At 43.3% G+C, this 25,012-nt stretch overlaps 2 protein-coding genes across 2 annotated transcripts; one reads left to right on the top strand and one right to left on the bottom strand.

Annotated features, from left to right (window-relative positions):
- Positions 1 to 2,056: 2,056 nt before the first annotated feature.
- LOC124111778 (eukaryotic translation initiation factor 3 subunit E-like) lies at positions 2,057 to 14,988 on the bottom strand. The gene is made up of 13 exons (XM_048399898.1): positions 14,855 to 14,988; positions 11,607 to 11,724; positions 10,907 to 11,024; positions 10,280 to 10,322; positions 9,986 to 10,090; positions 8,368 to 8,493; positions 7,398 to 7,522; positions 5,774 to 5,894; positions 5,092 to 5,193; positions 4,482 to 4,591; positions 3,842 to 3,944; positions 2,636 to 2,767; positions 2,057 to 2,183 (listed from the first exon to the last, which is right to left on the bottom strand). The coding sequence occupies exons 1-13, from the start codon at positions 14,942 to 14,944 to the stop codon at positions 2,160 to 2,162; spliced, it is 1,317 nt and encodes a 438-aa protein (XP_048255855.1). The 5' UTR covers positions 14,945 to 14,988; the 3' UTR covers positions 2,057 to 2,159.
- A 537-nt stretch (positions 14,989 to 15,525) lies between these two features.
- Positions 15,526 to 24,097, top strand: LOC124111779 (E3 ubiquitin-protein ligase rnf146-like). The gene is made up of 2 exons (XM_046471586.2): positions 15,526 to 15,760; positions 16,635 to 24,097. Exons 1-2 carry the CDS (start codon positions 15,661 to 15,663, stop codon positions 17,663 to 17,665), a joined length of 1,131 nt encoding a protein of 376 aa, XP_046327542.2. The 5' UTR covers positions 15,526 to 15,660; the 3' UTR covers positions 17,666 to 24,097.
- The last annotated feature ends 915 nt before the right edge of the window (positions 24,098 to 25,012 follow it).

The following is a 25,012-nucleotide window of genomic DNA, read 5'->3' as shown; positions in this document are numbered from 1 at the left end:
ACACACACACACACACACACACACACACACACACACACACAAACACACACACACACACACACAAACACACACACACACGTAGTGTACGATGATAAAAAACACAGGTAGTGTACGATGATACAACACACAGACAGGTTGTGTACCACGATACAGCACATATATATAGTGTATGATGATACAACACACAACCAGGTAGTGTATGATGACACAATACAAATTCCTCGTTGGCACAAGTGTGTGAACTCAGATGGTATAGTGTTGAAAAATATTTACATCCATCAACAGTCTGTCATAGGCTCAGAACACTTCACCCACCGGTCGTAGCACAATACACTGATAGTATAGGTGAACCGCTACAGTACATGCATTTAGTTCTAACATCTCTGTATACGTTCGTATGTATAGTTCTAAATGCTTTATATATGTAGCTTATAATGCTTTTTTAGCTCTATGTGTGTGCAGCTCTAATGACTCCATGTGTAGCTACTGACGATACGTGTGTGCAGCTCTCAAGACTTCATATGTATGTAGCTCTCACGCTTGTACTTGTGTAGCTCTTCATATAGCTTTAATGCCTGTGTATGTGCAGCTCTATTTGTGTACAGCTCTGAAATCACATAGTGTAGCTCCAAATACTTTTTGCATTTATGTAGCCGTCTATATTTGTCAGTATTTCTGACTGGATATTTGTGTGTAGCTATGTATGTGTAGCTAAAATCATATTTGTGTGAAGCTCTCAACAGTATCTATGCAGCCTTATATACTTGTTTGTGCTGCTTTATTTGTGTAAACTGCCAATTACCTTAAGTGTAGCTCCGAATACAAAACGTGTAGCTCTAATTGTTATGTGTAGCTCTAATTGCTATCTGTAAGAAGCTCTAATGGCTATCTGTGCGTATCTCTAATGGCTATCTGTGTGTAGCTATAATGGCTATCTGTTTGTAGCTCTAATGGCTATTGTGTGTAGCTCTTAGGGCTATCTGCATGTAGCTCTAATGGCTATCCGTATGAAGCTCTAGTGGCTGTGTAGCCCTAATGGCTATCTGTATGAAGCTCTAATGGCTATCTGTGTGTAGCCCTAATGGCCATCTGTATGAAGCTCCAATGGCTATCTGTGTGTAGCTCTAATGGCTATCTGTGTGTAGCTCTAAAGGCTATCTGTGTAGCTCTAATGGCTAACTGCGTGTAACTCTAATGGCTATGTGTAGCTCTAATGCCTATTCTTGTGTGCATGTAAACAACATATACACTATGTGTGTAGCTCTGTATGTATAGCTTTGGAATAGGCAAACAGTAGGTAGTTAGCTTGAACCAGGAATCCTGCTTCCATGGCATAATGATGAATCAATTTAGCTAAGTTCCCACTTCAGTGACAACCAGATTCCATACTGAGCAACCATTGTATCCATTCAATCCTCAGTTGCCTCTTTTGCCGAGCATAGGTACATGAGAACATTGACCCCCAGCTGCCTTGTATGCCAAGCACAGGAACATCAGAAGCATTGACCCCCAGCTGCCTTGTAAACCATGCATAGGTACATGAGAAGCATTGACCCCCAGCTGCCTTGTATGCCATGTATAGGTACAGGAGAAGCATTGACCTCCAGCTGCCTTGTATGCCAAGCATAGGAACATCAGAAGCATTGACCCCCAGCTGCCTTGTATGCCATGCATAGGTACATCAGAAGCATTGACCCCAGCTGCCTTGTATGCCATGCATAGGTACAGGAGAAGCATTGACCCCCAGCTGCCTTGTATGCCATGTATAGGTACAGGAGAAGCATTGACCTCCAGCTGCCTTGCATGCCATGCATAGGTACATGAGAAGCATTGACCCCCAGCTGCCTTGTATGCTATGCATAGGTACAGGAGAAGCATTGACCCCCAGCTGCCTTGTATGCCATGTATAGGTACATGAGAAGCATTGACCCCCAGCTGCCTTGTATGGCATGCGTAAGTTCATGAGAAGCATTGACCCCCAGCTGCCTTGTATGCCATGCATAGGTACATTGGAAGTAGGGATCATAAACAAAATGAAGGACACAAAACAGCAAAATGATTTTTGATCTGACAAGATACTGTTTATTATGTTTTTGTTTATTATCTGTTATTATTTTGTACAAGTGAAATCTGTTGTGTTGAGTCTGTCTCTCCATTGACTACTCCTGCACTCCCCATTGATTCTGAAATGAAAAAGACACAATTGTATGCACATGTACATAAAGACATAACAAGAGACATGTGTCCATTGTTTGAATATCCATTCCATGCCCTCTGAGCTGACAATTGTGGATTCCCTACTGAACCCAAGTCTACCCAACCCATTTAGGAGTTGCTGTCACAAAGACACGAAACTGCTATGAATAAAATTTCATTTCTTTGTAACGACTTTCTTGGCTACTTGTTGCCCCTTCACCAGGCTCTTACCTACAATATCACATTTCACACTGACACAAAATGAGGGTGCACAACAGCCAAGGTTTCTTTCAATAAGGCTAGGTGGCCATGTTCAATTCAGATCAAAATCTTGTGAGACAGTCTTAAGTGACACCATTGTTCAGACAAGCTAACTTTGTCATGGGAAAGAGAGTCCTTGTCCCATGGTAGGTAGCAAACATAGTCAGTCTCCACTAACCTCCTGCTTGTGTAGGCCAAGCTTCTTTTCCATGTTGATAGCCAGCATCTGGGATCTGAAGGACAGGTTCTTCGTCTTCTCGATGACCTGCTGGTAGGGAGACACAGCCTGTGTCCCCATCACCACGTGACTCTGCAACACACAACACAACACAACATGTCAGCATTGAAGTAATAAGCCACACACACCACAGCATGACATTTTCCCCGGGATAAAACCATTATTATGATGCCAGTTGATTCTGAGGCATGAATTCACTGACCATTCTGAACATGCATTTTTAACATGTATTTTAAACAAGTAAAACTGATGCAACCATAGGTCATTATGCATGCAAAACTAAAGAGAACTTTAGAGAGAAAATAGAACTTAACAGATTACGTCAGGGAAATCACTCGGATCTGCTGATACCGAAAGTTGAATCAACAGATTCTCATTTATTCTCCATAACAGAACAGGTTTGAATCAGCCATCAATGATTGGTAAATAAAATAAATAAGTTACCTTATTCGACGTAATAAGTGCCCCGCTCTAATAAGCGCCCACGGCAATATTTGCAAATATATTTGCTTGTGAACAATCCCAATTAGCACCCTTTCCGGTTGATCAATGTACACAAGATTTATTTATTCGTGTATAATACCCACTCATGTGTTATATGCACCCTTAATAAGGGAAAATTAAATTCTGGAAAATATATCTGTCATGTATGATATGCACATACTTTTCTTTTGTATCATTTCAGGCTGTCAGCATGAACTACGAAATTTACAATCTTTGAACTCTGTTTTTTTTCTCACCAAAATCATATTCTGAAAGGAGCCCCCTATTTCTAATTTTGAGAGCGCCCCGGGCACTTATTACGTCGAATACGATAAATAAAATACAATATAGAGTATTCTCTTTCTGTATCCTTCGTGTACATTACCTAAAATAAAGTAACTCTTGAATGATATTTTAATACATGCAATGCAAGCTCATTAACTAAGAAACACCGCACCACACGTTATGCTCTACTTTATTACCCCACAACATCAAATTAACATACATAATTGGAAAACAATCAATGACAGTTTTCCTGATCGAATTCCCTGTTTGGCTGGTTACATCCGTTGTAAGAGCCCCACCCAGCAGAGGAAGTTGTACACAGGTTTACCGAGGCTGGGCTATCTGATGTCACAAGCTACTGCTCATTGCCAGTCTTACCAATTTCGAGTCAATCTTGGCATCTAGTCGAGCATTTCGGATCAGGTTGACGATCCATCGCTCAGCTTCCTCGGGGGACATGTTCAGCTTCTCCGCCAGCATGCTGAAATACAACACAGCCAATTACACCCTAAAGTCAGTCCGCAATATATGGGTTCATACAGATCTTAGTGGTCAAAATTCAAGCACTTTTTAAACTTCAAACCTGTGTTCACGGACTTATTTAAACATCAAAGAAATAGGCATGACAAATGCTGAGGATGAAGGCCATATTAAAGACCATTTATCCATTTGTGAAACAGGAAGATACAACCATCCCTGTGAACACTTCACCCACTAAGATACAACCTCCCTGTGAACACTAGACCCACTTTGATACAACCTCCGTGTAAACACCACCCATTAAGATACATCCTCCCTGTGAACACTTCACCCACTAAGATACAACCTCCATGTGAAACCTTCACCCACTAAGATACAACCTCCGTGTAAACACTTCACCCACTAAGATACATCCTCCCTGTGAACACTTCACCCACTAAGATACATCCTCCCTGTGAACACTTCACCCACTAAGATACAACCTCCCTGTGAACACCTCAACCCAAGCATGACGTATGACATAGTGAAGGCTACTCACTCTATGCTGATACACTGGTGGATGCGGCAGAAGGTCTCAAAGATCAGCAATCGGGCGTTCTCGATGAAGTCCTCCAGACATGCAGTCAAGAAGAAGTCATTGACAAGCACCTGCAGAGAGGGAGATAACTCTTATTGCCTTGGAATGACATGCTTACCACTACTGCAATAAACAGAGCCTACATTTCATGCAAGTGAGTGAACGTCGTTTAATGCCACAGTCAGCAATATTACAGCTACATGACAAAGGCCTCTAAATAACAAACCCGAACAGACCATTGATTGGTATTATCAGCAACTATACATGCCGTTGGGGTACAAAGACCTGACAACCTGGTGTGCCGTTGTACAAAGCGATCTTGTGAACTCCCATACCTTAACACAGACTTGTGACATTCATAGTGCCAAGGTTGTTTTGTACAACGGCACCCTGGACCACTGACTTGCCTCCTATGATAAGCACAGAGGACCTATACTGATGGGAATCCTGATGTGGGGGTTGTTGCAGGACGCAGACACACTATTCCAGCTACATCATATTCCAGCTATAAGATGAGCAAGCTAGTCTTTCCTGTTAAACACAATATATGCAGGTGTAAACTCAGCCTCACCGTCTCACATTCCCGCAGCTTCTGCTGGGCTCCATCAAAGTCAAAATTTACATACAAACATTCCACAAACTCTGTGATCGGATCTCGGTACGTGTAGCTCTCCTGAAAGCAACAGAACAGAGTGTGACAAACAACACTTGCATACTTTAAGTTCAGGGACCCATTCCGCCAACCGACTTAGAGCTACGACAGTCATAATTCTATGTTAAAGTACAACAATCATAGCGCTACGATTACTTTGCGAAAAGGGGCCTGAAATCATGAAAGAACATCGTAGGCAGGTCCTGTGTTATACACATGGACACTTCTCACCCTATTCTACCTGTCACAAACTTATTGAAGGAGACAAACAAAATTGAAACTCTTACAGCATGTACAATCATACCTGTTTACAACAGGTGTAAAACCTTTACTTTAAAAGATGAAACACTTATTGAACAACCTTGCACCCTGAAACTGCCCTAGCATTCTCTCACATATAGTTTGTGGGAGGATATTTAGATTTCACATTCAGGTACCACATTCGGTGGAACCTAAAAGCTAAGTTTCAGCTTCTCTTGTCAGAGAGATGTTAATTGAGTCCAACATGCATTTCAAGAGGGCCATGTCAATAATGTCAGTAACACAAAGCAAAGTTATGCAGATTTATATCTCTGTCAATGAAGTATAGTCGTGACCTCACCTGTTGAATGACCTTGACAAGGTCTTTGAGGACCTGTCTCCGCCTGCCCTTGTTTGTGATGACGGCTGTGGTGAGATAGCGCAGTATGTGGGGGCACATCGTCTGCATAGCATTCAGATACCTGCACAGACACAAGGTGTTACACTGTAGCAGATACCTTCACATGCACAAGGAGTTCCGCACTGACTAACACAAACATAGTGCCACACAGAATTCACAAGCAGAGGCTCATTTGAGAGTAATCACACCTATGTTCAATAGTGTCAGCCCATTTGGGTTTCATCTCTTTACAGACATTTCACCTTAATACACCTGACCCATCTCTAAATACACCTGACCCATCTCCAAACCCATCTGACCCCTCTACAACCCCGAATTTCAGCCCCTCATGCCCCAAACCCATCTGACACCTCCACAACTCTGAATTTCCCCCCTCACTCCCCAAACCCACCTGGCCCCATCACAACCCTGCCTGCTCCTCACCTTACAACCCTGCCCCCTCACTCACCCACCGGACCTGACCCCTCCACAACCCTGCCCCCAATCTCCCCCATCCTACCTGACCCCATCACAACCCTGCCCCCTCACTCCCCAAACCCACCTGGCCCCATCACAATCCTGCCTGCTCCTCACCTTACAACCCTGCCCCCAATCTCCCCCATCCTACCTGACCCCATCACAACCCTGCCCCCTCACTCCCCCACCCCACCTGACCCCATCACAACCCTGCCCCCTCACTCCCCCACCCCACCTGACCCCATCAAGACCCTACCCCATCACACCCCACCGCACTGACCCCATCACAACCCTGCCCCCTCACTCCCCCACCCAACCTGATCCCATCACAACCCTGACCCCATCACAACCCTGACCCCCCCCCCCCTACTCCCCCATCCTACCTGACCCCATCACAACCCTGCCCCCTCACTCCACCTGACCCCATCACGACCCTGCCCCCTCACTCCTCCACCCCACCTGATCCCATCACAACCCTGACCCCATCACAACCCTGACCCCCCCCCCCCCCCCCCCCTACTCCCCCATCCTACCTGACCCCATCACAACCCTGCCCCCTCACTCCCCCACTCCACCTGACCCCATCACGACCCTGCCCCCTCACTCCTCCACCCCACCTGATCCCATCACAACCCTGACCCCATCACAACCCTGACCCCCCCCCCCCCCCCACTCCCCCATCCTACCTGACCCCATCACAACCCTGCCCCCTCACTCCCCAAACCCACCTGGCCCCATCACAATCCTGCCTGCTCCTCACCTTACAACCCTGCCCCCTCACTCACCCATCGGACCTGACCCCTCCACAACCCTGCCCCCAATCTCCCCCATCCTACCTGACCCCATCACAACCCTGCCCCCTCACTCCCCCACCCCACCTGACCCCATCACAACCCTGACCCCTCACTCCCCATCCAACCTGACCCCATCACAACCCTGACCCGATCACAACCCTGACCCCCCCCTACTCCCCCATCCTACCTGACCCCATCACAACCCTGCCCCCTCACTCCCCCATCAAACCTCACCCCTCCACAACCCTGCCCCTTCCACACACACCCAACCCTGCCCCCTCACTCCCCCACCCCACCTGACCCCCAATACTTACAGAGGCTGGTACAGAAACATGTCGATGATGAGGTCTCGGCCTTTCTGGTGGTTGAAGAAGACGAAGAGGCTCCAGTGTAGTAGCCAGGTCCTCTGCTGGAGAGACTGCAGCGCCGACGCGAATGTCTAGACAACACAACACATGCAAACATGTACAGAATGCATATTCATAGCAATATATTCCTGTTAATAATACACACATCCTTGGTGGAGTTCAGTTTTGATAACAAAAAACGATTCACATGCTATTTCCATTGTAAACATGCAAATGCAAGCAGTTATGTGAGTTGGGTTTAACACCACTTGGTGAGGTGAGGTGAAATGGGGTTTAAAGTTGCGTCCAAGATTATTGCATTTATATAGCGACGTGCATGCACGTGTGTGTGCTTAGTCCGGACTGATTCCGATTTATAGTGCTAGCTCCCTGAGATACCATGCCGCAATTTAACATGAATACCCAACTCAAACACAGTTTACTGCCAATCAGTTCTTGTTTTAGCCCCTTGATGCCAAGCGCCAGACAGGGTAACAAGATGTGCCATCTTTAATACTTTAGGTATGACGCGGGCAGCGATCGAGTGTCAGCTTAATGTGGGAGGAAAGCCCAAAGTGATGCAGGTGTTTACCACTTTGGTGAAACCCACGAGCACAGGTATGGTGCTGACAAACCTAGAAACATAATCAGGGCAAACAAGGAAGCAAACCCACGATCATAGCTCCCTGGCAGGCCCAAGGGACACAACTCTGCACAGCGGAACAAATCAATCAAATAATTCCCGTTTCTGTTGAGTGGTGACACACTGAGCATTGTTACTCTGCAGTTGTGATAGAAGTACATATTTTCATGAGTAAATGTTGAACTATCTTCATCCAGAAGATATATTGAACATCATCCAAAAATATGCGATTTGATCAGACACTAACACCGTCAGTGTATATTGTCTGCAGGTGAGGCTCCACAAAGTACTTACGTTTGAGTCGATGACATCCTTGAGTCTTTGCAGGTCCTCCAGGGCCACATCCCAGTTCTGCATCAGGATCTCCGACGCCAGCTTTCCCCAGAGAGCATTCACAAAGTTCCGGTCACCTGGAGGCAGCTGAAACACAGAACATCAGGATGAGTGCAAACTTCATGTCCCATGTCATCAGGATGAAAAGATAGACTGACATTAGGCATACAATCAGATATCAAGCAACATTCATATGAAGAAACAAAAGCCACCAGGTTGTTGTGTAATGTGATAGTCACATGAACTAGTGATACTAATGAATCCCGTTCCAAAATGCTGACCACGATGATCTCTGGGATTGAGGTGGGGTGAATGTTGATATCCTTCACGGAAATTTAATTATCTCATTTATGATAAGTTACCTTTATGTTATCATTACATAGGCATGTGATGAAAACACTGTCATTGTCCCAGATAACACATGTCATAAACTTTGGCCAATGAAATAATTGCTGAACATTATTGGATGCATGGCTACCTGATTTGCAAATATTGTAAAGCAGACAAGAACACGAATGGGATCTGAGATCAGAGTCTTACTTTGAAGCCTGTATGTCATGACCCTATGTCACCTGTATTTAATGACCCTATGTCACCTGTATGTCATGACCCTGTTACCTGTATGAAATGACCCTATGTCACCTGTATGTCGTGACCCTATGTCACCTGTATGTAATGACACCATCACCTGTATGTCATGTCCCTATGTCACCTGTATGTAATGACCCCATGTCACCTGTATGTAATGACCCTATGTCACCTGTATATAATGACCCTATGTCACCTGTATTTAATGACCCTATGTCATCTGTAAATAATAACCCTATGTCACTTGTATGTAATGACCCCATGTCACCTGTATTTAATGACCCTATGTCACCTGTATGGAATGGCCCTTTGTCACCTGTAACGGACCTATGTTACCTGTATGTCATGACCCTATGTCTACTGTATGTAATGACCCCATGTCACCTGTATTTAATGGACCTATGTCACCTGCATGTACTGACCCCATGTCACCTGTATGTAATGACCCCATGTCACCTGTATTTAATGGACCTATGTCACCTGCATGTACTGACCCCATGTCACCTGTATGTAATGACCCCATGTCACCTGTATTTAATGGACCTATGTCACCTGCATGTACTGACCCCATGTCACCTGTATGTAATGACCCCATATATCACCTGTATGTAATGACCCTATGTCACCTGTATGTAATGACCCTATGTCATCTGTATGTAATGACCCTATGTCACCTGTATATAATGACCCTATGTTACCTGTATGTAATGACCCTTTGTCACCTGTATGTAATGACCCTATGTCACCTGTATGTACTGACCCCATGTCACCTGTATGTAATGACCCTATGTCATCTGTATATAATGACCCTATGTCACCTGTATGTAATGACCCTATGTCATCTGTATATAATGACCCTATGTCACCTGTATGTACTGCCCTATGTCACCTGTATGTACTGACCCTATGTCACCTGTTTGTAACAAACTTATGTCACCTGTATGTAACGAACCTACACAATTACAATTGTTACAATGTTTTCCAGACTCACCAGGACGCGGACGAAGTATAGGTACTCTGCTGCGCCGGAGTAGTTGCCGCACTCGTACTGGAACTTGGCGTAGTTGTAGAGGGTGTCCACCATGTCCTGGCGGAACTGAAATACACAAAACGCTGCTGTGAGAGGAAGATGATAAGATGATGAACCATATGTACAGCTGGATGTCAGGACTACCTGTAATGTAAGCAAGTCTTGAGCAGAAAAAAGAGTGGCCGATAGTGTGAACATCAACAATGTCCTTGTGTTGGAATTAGCTGCCATTCTGTCTTCTGATATGCTACTCACCCCATGTTCCTTGTGTAGAAAGTCAAACAGCTGACGCCCATCTCTGTAACAAAAGAGTCAGTGAGTTTTGTTTAAACGCTGTAGTCAAAATAATCAAGCTATATCACTGTGGACCAGTTAAATGAGTGACAGACGGTACGAGTAACACTCCATAGAATCAGGGATTGATGAAGCACCATCTAACATCACAAGTCTGACCATCCAATCCTCACTCATCAGCTCTTATGACAGGCATGGTTACAATCCCCAAACACCCCTCAGCATAATGGATGTTTTTGTTTGGTTGTTGTTTAACACAGCACTCAGCAATATTCCAGCTATACGACGGCACTCTGTAAATCATCGAGTCTGGGCCAGGCAATCAAGTGATTGGTATCATGAGCATCGACCCACACAATTGGGATGCGATGACATGTATCGACCAAGTCAGCGGGCCTCAACACCCGATCCGGTTCATCACCTATTTCGACAAGTAAAGTTGCCTTTTACGGCCAGCATGGGTTGCTGAAGACCTATTCTAACCCGGATCTTCATGGGTGAGTACAAAGGAAGACTTCCAGGTAATATGAATGAGCTCCAAAAACAATGTTATTGGAAGATGCTTACCATATGACATAACTGACTTACCGTGAGCTCTGGATCTGCCGTGTGACCTCAGTGTCCTCAAAGATCTTGGTAATGACCTCTGTAGCTGCCTGCAGTTTCTTGAGGCGATGCACCACCTCCATTCGTTTGTCCTTCAGTGCTATGAAAAAACAAACAATTGATGTTAATATGTTGTAATAGGTAGACAGGGTCATGTAATAGGTAGACAGGGTCATGTAATAGGTAGACAGGGTCATGTAATAGGTAGACAGGGTCATGTAATAGGTAGACAGAGATTGTGCCTGGATCTGTTTGTGTTCATCTTCCTGAGGCAAAACACTCGCCACCCTCGCCGAACAAGGGCAACATGGTCAAATGTGTCAACTGTTGATCTCTCACTGGGCATTTAAGAACAGAATAACTCAAATTTTAGACATTCATACCTTCATTTAGCTACCTAGTCATAGACACATGTCATATTCCCAGATATTGTCACACATCACATATTACATATCACATTCTCAGTCATTATCACGTATCAAATATCACATTCTCAATCATTGACATATATTCCCAGGCATTGTGACACATCATATTCCCAGGCATTGTGACACATCATATTCCCAGGCATTGTGACACATCATATTCCCAGGCATTGTGACACATCATATTCCCAGGCATTGTGACACATGTTCCCAGTCCCCTATGCCCTCTAAACAAGGCAACATGTTAAATAACTCACTGTCAGGAACATTCTGATCCGGGTAGAGGTTTTTGTGGACGTCCATGGCGAAGTCCACCATGTTGGTGTTGCTGAGCAGGTCAAGCTTGCCTCGAGCCATCTCCTTCTCATCGTACAGCTGCAACAGAAGGTCACCATCACATATACCATGTTCACATTCTTTGTTCACAATAGCAATGTAATATCTGATTATGATTTTTATCTGTAAATGTTAGTAAAAATCCTAGCATGTTAGGCTTGTGCATTTTTTAAGAAATGAGAAATCTTTAGACTTGCTTAATCATTCCAAACAGGTTTATTAGTCGCACATGAAGAGATCACCCGTTTAGTAAACATACAGCTGTATCACACATTGTGTATTAACAAAGCGTGTGCTTATGTAAAGTGGGAACAAGTTTCACTAACAAGTACTGAAAATTCCAACATCCCTGGGCTTATTCAACGACATTGCATGCAGAGATAATAATAGATCACTGAGAGGAGCCTATGCACACGCAATGAACCCAGCAACCCTATTGCTAGGCTGACATTACATGGCATTGTTTCGCAGGTGGATCTTGCAACAAAATTCCACAAATTGCGTCATAGGGTATTGTGACATGACTGTAAACTTTGTGGTGCAGGGCCCTGTTCCACAAGGGGACCATAGCACACGACAGTCGCAAGTCTATGTAATATTATGGGAGTTACAAAAAACCTTAAAAATACGATAGCTTTGTGGAAATGACCCACCCTTGTATAGTATTAAATTAATATGTGTAAACATTTGACATGTTTGAAGTATTATTCTGTTAAACTTAAAATTGTTTTTTGCTGTGGATCGCATAGATGTCTGCCTATTCACACACGACAGTGAATCTTAAAAAAAGGTTCTAAACGGCAAGTAATTTAAAAATACTAAACACAGTCGTCAGATACCAGAACTATTCACTCGTTTCATAAAATTGGTATTACACGGGAGTGAGTTTGGTATTCTATACATATTATATAATGAATGCATGAAACAGAATTGATGGCAATAATAGAGTGAGTGAGTGAGTTGGGTTTAACGCCGCTTTTAACAGTATTCCAGTTATATCAATATCACGGCGTGTCAGCTTAATGTGGGAGGAAAGCCCGAAGTGATGCAGGTCTCAGACGTTTACCACTTCGGTGAAATCCACGAGCACGGGTATGGTGCTGACAAACCTAGAAACATAATTGGGGCGAACCAGGATTCAAACCACAATCAAAGGTTTCTGGCGTGCCCAAGGGACGCAACTCTGCACAGCGAATCGCGGCGCCTTAGACGATTGGGCCACCCGTGCCCCCAGCAATAATTAGAATATTTTGGGACAACTTTGGATTGGGGTGGGGGTTAGGAGATTAGCTCAAGTAATGTGACTTGCTATGCACAACAGTGTTTTGGGAGCATATCGTGTTAGGCCTGTGGTCTTTGTCTTTGTTATAACATAGTAGCAGCAGTCCAAAAGACAAATAACCAACGCATGTTATTCAGAAAATATCCACTCCACAGTGTATTCAGACATATGCCAAATCATATACAACCATAATGTATTCATCGGTTTCACCATCATCTTGCTATTTTCCCTGACAATTCTTCAATAGTGTTCAAAGTACAAATGATTATCTTTGCTACTAAGGGCCTGAAGTGAGGTGAAGTGAGGTGAAGTGAGGTTTAATGTCTGGTTCAACATTATTGCACTAATATAATGACATGCATGCACATGGGTGTGTGTGTCTGCTTGTACTAGTACGGATTAATGCCAATTTTATAGTGCTAGCCCACTGAGATACCATGCCACATTTTAACATAAATACCCCACCTAACCACAGTATACTGGCCCCAAGCTGACCAGTCCTTGTTTTACTCCCTTATGGTGAGCACCAGGCAGGGTAACAACAAGTACCATCTTTTGACGTCTTTTGGTATGACGCGGCCAGGGAACAACCCCCCGACCTTCCGCGCTCCAGACAGACCCTCAACCACTAAACCATGGAAGTCTCCAGCAACTTGGGTGAAATAAGGGTCTGTCAATTAATTAGTGCTTCCCTAGTTGATAAGCCACTTGTGAGTTTTGACTGAAACCACATGTCAATCATGCCAATATAAACTGGCTCATGGTAGGACAGAAAGACAGGTATCAGTGTATTCAGTCAACAGTGTCCCCATCATTCAGATTCACTGTTGCTTGAATATAACCATAACACGAAAAGAAAAATCATATTGTCTGATTTAGTGATTGTATTTTTGACGCTAAGGTATAGGAATATCACACACATTGAGTCAACCTATATATGTCTTGCACATAAACTCATCAGATTCTGACAAAAGTTGGGTTATTACCTAAAATAATACTGGGACCAATACTAACAACAGTGAGTGAGTGAGTATGGCTTTACGCCGCTTTTAGCAATATTCCAGCAATATCACGACGGGGGACACCAGAAACCCGGGTCTTCGGCGTGACGAGCCAACGCTTTAACCCACTAGGCTACCCGACCGCCCCTCTAACAACAGAGGATTCTGCATGCTGTTTATCTCGGTTCTCATTTCCAGTTTACATCTTACTTTGCAATCAGTGCAATCTGTGTAATTAGGGTAATTATTCAGTTTAGATTATAAATAATATACATAATAAAAACAGATGTAGTTTTTTTTCTCATCATTTCTATTTACTTGACTCAATACTGCCAATAATGTCCATCGCATAGTCCATCTTTATGATGCATATTGAGTTCATGAACATGATGAAGCTGACTCAACAAGGTTCCATGCTAATATACGAAATGATTCACAAATTTTGTTCTTACCAGTCAAGTGTAAATAATATTTCTGAAACTTAGCAGCAATCTGCCAAACATCCTAAAAGAGACCCACATCTGGGAGTGGCAATTTATTGCATAGCACAGCAAGGTAGTGAACACTGACTAAACACATGTCAGAAAGTGAGCAATGGTGTCACATACTTATTTTATCTTTGTTCATTATGTGTCAAGATCACCTCTTAAAAATAAGTTATGTTAATTATGACATAGGGTATGATACCGAAATAATTACGTACTACCTTGAGATGCACAGATAAATATGATAATAAATTAATAATAGTATGAAGCCTACTCATTCATTGCACCATGCATTTATGTACAGCTGTTGGATCAACAGTCACAAACACAGATGATCCTGAATACAAGGGTGTATAATATAAAGACAGAAAGACTCTATGTAACATTAATTAATCCGTTACCTCTTTTACTGACAAAAACTCGAGCAGTGGGAAGACCAGATGCCGGTCCAAATATTGGCCCATACGCGTGGTTAAGTCAAACTCCGCCATGTTTACTGAAAAGGATGTAGGTGGGTTGATGTGAAATAAGACCTGAAGTCGGAAAATGGAATACTGACAATACAGATATGGAATCAAATTTCAACATAATATCATTTACTTGTAACCTGTTTGCATGTTACCATACATTATAAGCCTATTATATTCTTCTTATATGATTTATTAATTTATATACGTCAACAAAGCAGTTTATTTCGTAAGCTTCAATCCTATGTCTGATACCAGACTGGGTTTCTGTCTAGCCATACCTTTGGCGGCAGTTAATTTCAAGATCATCACCGATGATCTAGCGGCCGCGCATTTATCCCGCGGCAACAGTCTTCTACAAACAAATACAATGATTATAAATCTGTCCGAGTATGTATATTCGCATCATTATGTACCCAGCTATATTATAGTTTCCAATTTCAATATAACTTTTCAAGCACTATCTTTTACAAAATATTCTCGATTATCAAACTGGTAAATGTCATATTTGACACAGTGTCTTAGAGATAAATTGACGTTTGCGCTTTCAAACAAACAACCAGTCATAGAAAAACAGACCCTGTAAACTCTGAACACAGTTTTAACAGTGTGTAAGGAGTTGGGTCGCCTAAAGGAACGATGTAAGATGTCATTCTGAAAATATTCCTGTAAATTTATATCCGCTTGTAGGACTAGTTTGGAGGGGGATTAATACTGAAATTTCCCTTTATAATAGAAAAATGTCCACAGAAAGCAATGGTGACAGGACAACAGACATCCATGTCTCTTTGAAACCTGCTAATGGTGGAGAAAACGACCGAGGACAGGAAGATGACGCAGGTTTGATCTACAAACTAAAATCCCCGTATCTCAGGGCTCCTGACTTTTAGTCATGTGTTTTGTTCTGTAAAATTGTTTGATGGCGTGTTAACACTGTGTCATGTTTCTTATGTTTGAGTCAGAAATGTGATATTTGTTTTATTAATCAATATGCGACGGTTGGTATGGATAGTTTATGTACAGAATCTAACATAAGGATGGTGACACTGAACAATGATATAGGGGCCTACCAAAAAACCACAATATATGTAGGAATATTCCGCACACATTCCATCTAGTCCAACCCAGTTTGTCTTATGTTGAGTATACACCGAGGGCTCATGGAATTTCATATTTCAATCTTTTTATGTGTCCTAATTGCCCTTACATGTTCAGTATTGTAGCTACAGGCCTAGTATGTGTTCCAGGTTAATTTCTACAGGTGTATGTGGGAGGATTATGGTCGTGAGCTAGTTCAAAGCCCAAGTCTAGTAAAAAAAACTGAGTTTGATCTAGTTAACTCAGCTATTAAAATTCCAAGTTTAGGCTTGTAGACTTGAATGTTTTTGGCACAGACTGAATGAGTACCATCCCAGACCTGTTTGCACCATTTAGAGCTGTGCAGCCATCTGATCCATTGGTTTAAATGTGGAATTGGCTAATATCTTTTGTTTTCATCATACCTTTACAGTGTGAAGTATTGCTCATGCTATTAACCACTGGTTTTCTTAATCCAGATTTCTTAAGTAACAGATAACTGTGATAAAACTGAAATTAGGCAACCCTTGCCTCACACCATTGTGACCTGTAACTTAACAGCTTCCCAACTTTCATTTGTTCAAAAACATGTAACCAATGCATATCATGAATCTGAATTGAGGATGTTTTATTTCAGAGGATGGCGATGACCCTGACTGCCCGGTGTGCCTACAGACCTGTATCCACCCAGTCCAGCTGCCGTGTTCCCACATCTTCTGTTTCCTGTGTGTCAAGGGCGTTGCCAGCCGCAGCAAGCGATGTGCCCTGTGTCGCCAAGACATCCCGTCTGACTTTTTTTGTCGCCCCAACCTGGTAAGGAAAGGCGACCTGCAGCAAACTAAAGTGTTTGATGAAGAGTACCAGTGGTTCTATGAGGGCCAGAACGGATGGTGGCAGTATGACGATCGCACAAGCTGTGACATGGAGAGCCATTACAAGAAGGGAGTGAAGACATTCGAACTGCTGATTGCAGGCTATGTTTATCTTATTGACTTGGAGAAGATGATACAGTGTCAGAGAAATGATCGAACAAAGAAGCGGCGCGTCAAGAGAGATAAAGTTAACCTGCCTGGAAAGAAGGGTGTGGCAGGGCTCAAGTTTGGCAGCAATGGTAGCTCTGCTGGTGTGGGGCGAGATTGTGATTCTGATCGCCCTGGTGCAGATGGTGACGAGACGACGACACCAACAACTCATCAGATCATGGTCCCCATTCCCATTCATCCAATGGACCGCACTGTTGGGTATACCAACTCCCTGTCTCCGCCCACCCCCTACAATACCCCCCAGACTCCCCAGACCCCTGCTGAAAGTCCCCCCACAACGTCTGTACCTTCAGAACAAGATCTCACTATGCAGTTAGAGCGTTTGAGGCTTGGAGATCCCAGCATTCTCTCAACGAGTCCTCAGGACTGGCCCCCAGGTGCAAGGCCAGCTGACGTGACCCTCGGAGCAGGACTAGGGGGTGCTGATGGGTCGGAGGTATTCACAAGGGTGAGACCACGGGGACTGAGTGAGACGTGTTCTGAGAGGGAGGCTGACGCTGCTGAGGATGTGAGAGCAGGGTTGCAGGAGACTGAGACTGAGATTTACAACCAGATACAGGAGGACATGGAACAGACTGAGCCACAGACTGACCCAGGAGAACAACTCCGTAAACATGATGTGTGACACAATGAGGAGATCCTCTGTGAACATGTCAGACATGTTGCAACGAATCCTTCATGAACTTGATATGTGACATGTGGAAATTCAGCCCTTTCTGAACATAATGTGTGATGAATGCCCTGTAGTGATGTATGACACAGAACGATGAATGTTGCATGCAAAAGATGTAACCAAGAGATGGGGGACACAAGATGAATGCTTCATTAAAAATGTGGCATATTATTATTAACTGATGAAGATGATTTTTCCATGAAGAATTTGTGTGACTTTAGGGTGGATTATATCTTAAAACTGATTCCGAATTTACATTATCGGATAATGATGAATCAGAACAGTGTTGATCGTGGAATGGCATTGCACACATTACACTTTGACTTGCTTGTTTGCTATCTCTGAACATCATCTGTATATTTTAGGGGTGTCACAATGTGTCTACTTAGGTTTTGGTTGGTTTGGTTTGTTATTTAACGCCGGACTCAGCAATATTCCAGCTATATGACAGTCATGCAGTTAGGATCAATGACATGCATCAACCAACTCAGCGAGCCTGACCACCCGATCCCGTTAGTCACCTCTTACGACAAGCATAGTCGACTTTTACGGCAAGCATGGGTTGCTGAAGACCCATTCCACCCCGGATCTTCACGGGTCTTCTACTTAGGTGTAAATACTTATCACTGTACTTGAATCACGATATGATACATACTGCAATACCTATTAAATTTGGCCAATTTTTGCATGAAGTTCTACATGTGACCAGGCGGAGAAGAGGTTGCTTTCAGCTTGTTTGTGGCTTAACTCTTATGCCTGCTAATTTAGGCTTGTTATAATGATTTGCCAACAGTATTATAAAATCAGATGAACCTTGTGGTGGTCAATAATATAATGCTAGCCAAAGTTGTATTATTCAGTGTTATGTCAAAGTTTTGTAGGTGTTACTGTTTAATACAGAATTGATACATGAATTGATACATGGGTAGGCGTATCATGTTGTATCGTCAGGTGTAATTGCATCACAGTGCATTGATACATCAGTGAATCTTGACACCCCTAATATGTTTTCTGACCAGTGCAACCTGTGGTGGCGGGGGCAGTTATGCCAAATGTCAAGCACATCAATGTATATGTCTGTTGTATGGAGGAAACTATTTGCCATATGTTAGCTATCATGTCAGAACAGTTTTTTGCTTTGAAAATGCACATGAATCATGAGGATGAAATTTTATGAGTGAAATTTCATTTCCAATTTGAACAGACAATGTCATGTAAAAAACTTCAGATTATTTCCTGATGCTACATCTATCAACAGAAGGTCTGTTGTAACGTGTGCCCCACTGAAGGACCTGTTGTGACATGTGCCCCACTGAAGGACCTGTTGTAACATGTGCCGCACTGAAGGACCTGTTGTGACATGTGCCCAACTGAAGGGCCTGTTGTGACATGTGCCGCACTGAAGGGCCTGTTGTGACATGTGCCGCACTGAAGGGCCTGTTGTGACATGTGCCCCACTGAGTGAAGGACCTGTTGTGACATGTGCCCCACTGAAGGGCTTGTTGTGACATGTGCCCCACTGAGTGAAGGACCTGTTGTGACATGTGCCCCACTGAAGGACCTGTTGTAACATGTGCCGCACTAAAGGACCTGTTGTAACTTGTGCCCCACTGAAGGACCTGTTGTGACATGTGCCCCACTGAGTGAAGGGCCTGTTGTGACATGTGCCCTACTGAAGGGCCTGTTGTGACATGTGCCCCACTAAAGGGCCTGTTGTGACATGTGCCCCACTGAAGGGTCTGTTGTAACATACGCCCACTGAAGGGTCTGTTGAAACATGTGCCGCACTGAAGGACCTGTTGTAACATGTGCCCCACTGAGTGAAGGACCTGTTGTGACATGTGCCCCACTGAGTGAAGGACCTGTTGTGACATGTGCCCCACTGAAGGGCCTGTTGTGACATGTGCCCCACTGAAGGACCTGTTGTAACATGTGCCCCACTGAAGGGCCTGTTGTGACATGTGCCGCACTGAAGGGCCTGTTGTGACATGTGCCCCACTGAGTGAAGGACCTGTTGTGACATCTGCCCCACTGAAGGACCTGTTGTAACATTTGCCCCACTGAAGGGCCTGTTGTAACATGTGCTGCACTGAAGGACCTGTTGTGACGTGCCCCACTGAAGGGCCTGTTGTGACGTGCCGCACTGAAGGGCCTGTTGTGACATGTGCCCCACTGAAGGGCCTGTTGTGACATGTGCCCCACTGAAGGGCCTGTTGTGACATGTGCCGCACTGAAGGGCATGTTGTGACATGTGCCGCACTGAAGGGCCTGTTGTGACATGTGCCGCACTGAAGGGCCTGTTGTGACATGTGCCGCACTGAAGGGCCTGTTGTGAAATGTGCCGCACTGAAGGGCCTGTTGTGACGTGTGCCACACTGAAGGGCCTGTTGTGACATGTGCCCCACTGAAGGGCCTGTTGTGACATGTGCCCCACTGAAGGGCCAATTGAAAGGCTCAATGCCACGTGTACCCAACTGAAGGGCTTAATGCTACATGTATCTAACTGAAGGGATTAATGCTACGTGTACCCAATTGAAGGGCTTAATGCTGCATGTACCCAACTGAAGGGCTTAATGCTACATCTCCTCTACAGCAGGGCTTAATACTACATGTACCCTACTGAAGGGCTTAATGCTACATTACCCAACTAAAGGGCGTACAGCTACATCTTACCTACAGCAGGGCTTAATGCTACATGTACCCTACTGAAGGGCTTAGTGCTACATGTACCCTACTGAAGGGCTTAGTGCTACATGTACCCTACTGAAGGGCTTAATGCTACATTACCCAACTAAAGGGCGTACATCTACATCTTACCTACGGCAGGGCTTAATGCTACATGTACCTTCTGAAGGGTTCAATGCTACATGTACCCTACTGAAGGGCTTAATGCTACATCTTCCCTACGGCAGGGCTTAATACTACGTGTACCCTACTGAAGGGCTTAATGCTACATTACCCAACTAAAGGGCGTACAGCTACATCTTACCTACAGCAGGGCTTAATGCTACATGTACCCTACTGAAGGGCTTAGTGCTACATGTACCCTACTGAAGGGCTTAGTGCTACATGTACCCTACTGAAGGGCTTAATGCTACATTACCCAACTAAAGGGCGTACATCTACATCTTACCTACGGCGGGGCTTAATGCTACATGTACCCTACTGAAGGGCTTAGTGCTACATCTTCCCTACAGCAGGGCTTCATGCTACGTGTACCCAACTGAAGTGCTTACTGCTACATGTACATGAAACATTTTTCAGTAATTGAATATGTTGGTCAATAAGTGTTTTGATTTGGCCAGGTGAGCTACATTTCCATGTAAACTGTTGTGGAGAATGTAATATTTGTTTTTGTTTACATGTTATGTTGTTGTGCTACTTGGAATATTTTCAAGCACTTTGTTTAGCTCACCTGGTCAACCCAGTCAACTTTATACACTACATAGTTTAGCTTAGTACAGTTTGAAATATGGCAAATTGTCTGTTCTACTTTTTTAGTTTTCAGATAAAAATGCAAACAAGTAAATACATTTTGGGCAATTCTGTTTTTGAGAACGTCTGATTGGAGACTAGTGTCTTGGTGAACTTAAGTAGCACAGTGATCACATGACCATGCCTAAACTGGTTGTGGTTTGGTTTTCCAAGTTTGATATATATTGATCAGTTTGGCCAAGGTTGATTAAAGATAATTCTACTTCACCATTAGTCAACTTCTCGAAAACTTCAATTAAAACCTGATGCGAACCAAATTTTAATTCCTGTAAAAGTTCTTTGTAAAGAATGATTGACACCAATCTCATTAAAATCGGATCTTAGTTCTCACTATTGCTAAACAGAGATCAGAGGACATCCCACTACGGGTCACGTCAGAACGACCTTTCATCCAACCAATCAGATCGTCACTTACCAGATCATGAAAGTGACAGTCGGAATGTGTTTTCTAATCATGCAACCTCAAAAACGTTAACACAGGGTATTCCGAACGACAGTTACGGCCTGTACGACTGATTCTGTCAAAATCATCGCCTATCTCTCGCTTCCATGGGAGAAACATTTAAAGAAAAGAGGCATTCCACAGTACATGGGAAGCACTGTCATACAATCTCAACCATATAATAGACATTCAGGAATGTTCATTTGATCAGTTTTTTAAATTTTAATCAAGAACTGTGTCAATATATTTTTCAAGTATAGTCTGAAATGGAAGTCGCCAGGTTGAAAAAGAGTGTTGTAAAACTCGAGAAAGCTGCTTTCTAATTGACTGATGTCAACTTGTTCGTCATTTCAGTGATCGGTCAAAGTTCGCGAAAGGTCGTTTTGACATGACCCATAATGGGATGTCCTCAGATCTTTGTTTAGCGATAGCGAGAACTTAGATCTGATTCTGATGAGATTGGATTGACACATTCCCCATTCTTGCATGGTTCAGGGGCATGTGTGATTCAGTGGTTTAAGGCACAGTGAATAGGTTTGTGTCCCTTAGCTGTGCCATGATCTGCTGATTGTGGGTTTAAATTCCGGATATGTTTCTTGGTTAGTCAGCACTTTGCTCCAGGTTTTACATAAGTGGTAAATTCATATGACCTGTGTCTCATTGGGTCTTCTTCTCACATGAAGCTGAAACACTGCGCAGAGTTGAGCTGATTCTTGGATGGAAATTGGGGGATTTTAAGTCCCATTAAAATCAGATCTTTTACTCCGATACAATACCGCTCTGCACGAAGACTTAAGAACACCAACATCACATCAGATGAACTCTCTTATGAGCCAACGCCAAAGCTTCTAAGTTCTTGATACAATTGAATATCAGACCAACATGTCTGATTCCTGTATCTTGAAAATGAATTTAATCGGGCTGTTCTGAATGTAAATGATATTTTTTGTCATTTCTACGATATGGTTAATGTCAAAGACCTGCATCACTTTGGGCTTTTCTCCCAAATTAAGCTGACAGGCCCTAACATAAATGGAAATACTGTTCAAAGCAGCGTTATTTGGGAGGAGGGTCTTTGACATTAACCACTTTGGGTGAAATCCAGGAGCATAGGCATGGTGCCAACAAACCTAAAACATAATAAGGGTGAATCTTGGATCCAAACCCACAACCAAAGGTTTCTGGCATGCCAAAGGGATGCAACTCCGAAAAGGGAATTTGTTACTGGACCACTCTGCCCCCTGATGTGATCTCACCAAAGGTCAGCATGTCATCGGATGGTTGACCATATGCCTGGTTATAAGTGTACTGTCCATGAATGCGAGGTTTGCACAAGTTGTTAGCGGCAGCCATGCCGAATGGGTTGTTTCGTTCTGTGATGTGTGTATCATCTTGTATTTTTGTATGCCATGTATGATGTGAGCAGCTAGTTGTATATTGTGACAGGACTGGTGTAATATAATCTTATCTATTTATTCTACATATGTTAAGAATGTATGTGTGCATGCTTGAAGCAACAGGGTTGAAAGTCGGCCATATTTCCAGGTCAACCTTCTCAAAGGTCAAGGTCACCCGTGCCAACTTCCACAAAGTAATCTTAGCCCTACAGTCATTGTTTGTCCGTGTTGAAGTGTAGGTGTTATGTAGTCTAAGCGCTAAGATCGTTTTGTGCAGGTGGGCCAAGCAGCCTGTATTGTAGATTTAAAGTAAAACGATATCACCAGCAGGTGATACGTATAATGAGTCAACTATATCAGTGTGAATCAGTCTTAAGGTATGTATCATAAGGTGACTGTACCAATATGTATCACAGAGCATGGGTACACAGGGTTAGAACTAAACTCAAAAGCTTTACTAGCTTGGGTAAAGATAAAATGCCAGGGTGATGTTAAAACAATGGGGAAATTGGGAAGTGTTTAGTTGCCCGCAGTAATTTGTACAAGGCCCAGCGGCAGCAGAAACTACCATTTTTTATCCACTAGTCCTTATAATGATAACATAGCAAAACCCTTTAAAATGGCAAATTTCTACTAGTCCACATGATACCTTAACAATTGTGCAGTTTGGCAAGGACTACAATAAAACCTCTTGAACTTGAACTTGAACTTCAGGACTAGTGTCAATTTCTAACGCTGCCCAGGCTAGCGGGCTAGTGTTAAGTTGTAACCCTGGTACATAGCAAGAGGTAACTATATTCATGTATTGCATGACGAGGATACGTATCTTGATATGTGTCATGGTGTAAGGATGCACTTAATGAACATCAATCTGACTCCTTACTGCATGACTGCTGATCACAGACCAGCTACTGGAGGACCTGTTGAGATTTAGTTTCCTCACGACTGCTGTGTAATTTCCATGTGTCTTGTCACCCTGTTGTTGGAGTGGCTGTCTGTCAGTGGTGTGTGTCGTCATCTGCTTACTGAAATAAACTCTGTCCACTGGAACCTGTTGAATCTTAATGTTCAGATTAAGAGCTCTTTGTTTGATAAAGAAATTTCAGGAAATTTCCATGTTTCAAGACAATTCAGGCATATGGATTACTTGCCGTTTTGTAACAAGAAATATGAAAGAGATACCCACATTTGGAAGTTTAAATGCAAATACACCTACTTACCCCTCAGAGGTCTCACAATGGAACCATGTACCCAGCTTCGCATATACCCACCGAGAATAAACATTTACCTTGTACGAATCAACAGATAAAAGTAAGTTTCAAATATTTTACAACTGTCACTGGGTTTAGACATCAGACTCTTTAAATTTATAAAATAACAAATTTCATTGAAATTTAAAGACTTGTAAAATTAGTGCAAAGCCTGTCATATGTGCACAATAAGTCACATAAACCAAGTGCTGCTTGATATTAACATATATTACATTGAATTTGTTACAAGAAACTACAAAGTCACCAGTTGGAATTGTGGGAGTGTTCATCTGAGATTACTCTTTCAAGATGGCAGCCTAATGCACAACACAACCAATTAGGAAAGCAGAGGCTGGGAGAACCAATTCATTATAAAGCTGTCAAATCAATTTTTAAAAAGTCATTCTGAAGCACAAATTTGATTTAGAACATCAGACGGAAGGATGGCAAGCAATAGGATGAAACAGACGAAGACGCAGGAGTGGTATCTTGATGACATCAGATGTGTGGAGTTATTTCCCCTTGGACTTAACTGATTTGTGTCCACTTATTGCATGAGGGTGAAACCCGAAGTGATGCACGTCTAAGATGTTTACCACATTGATACCACGGGTATGGCGCTGTCACACCAAGAAACAAACCAGGATTGGAACCCACAATCATAGGTTTCTGGCATGCCTATGGGACATAACTCTGCACAGCAAATTGCAGCGCC

The sequence above is a fragment of the Haliotis rufescens genome, unplaced genomic scaffold (genome assembly GCF_023055435.1).
Source record: "Haliotis rufescens isolate VD_foot unplaced genomic scaffold, xgHalRufe1.0.p SCAF_2, whole genome shotgun sequence".
In the NCBI taxonomy this organism is placed as follows: Eukaryota; Metazoa; Mollusca; class Gastropoda; order Lepetellida; family Haliotidae; genus Haliotis; species Haliotis rufescens.
Note: the sequence above shows the minus strand (reverse complement) of the source record. Positions and strands in the feature narration are given on the sequence as shown.

Coding starts and splice junctions, on each gene's coding strand:
- LOC124111778 (XM_048399898.1), bottom strand. CDS start 14,944: ATGGCGGAGTTTGACTTAACCACGCGTATGGGCCAATATTTGGACCGG. Junction 11,725..14,854: donor AGTTTTTGTCAGTAAAAGAG/GTAACGGATTAA, acceptor CTTCTGTTGCAG/CTGTACGATGAGAAGGAGAT. Junction 10,323..10,906: donor CGGCAGATCCAGAGCTCACG/GTAAGTCAGTTA, acceptor CTTTTGTTACAG/AGATGGGCGTCAGCTGTTTG.
- LOC124111779 (XM_046471586.2), top strand. CDS start 15,661: ATGTCCACAGAAAGCAATGGTGACAGGACAACAGACATCCATGTCTCT. Junction 15,761..16,634: donor AGGACAGGAAGATGACGCAG/GTTTGATCTACA, acceptor GTTTTATTTCAG/AGGATGGCGATGACCCTGAC.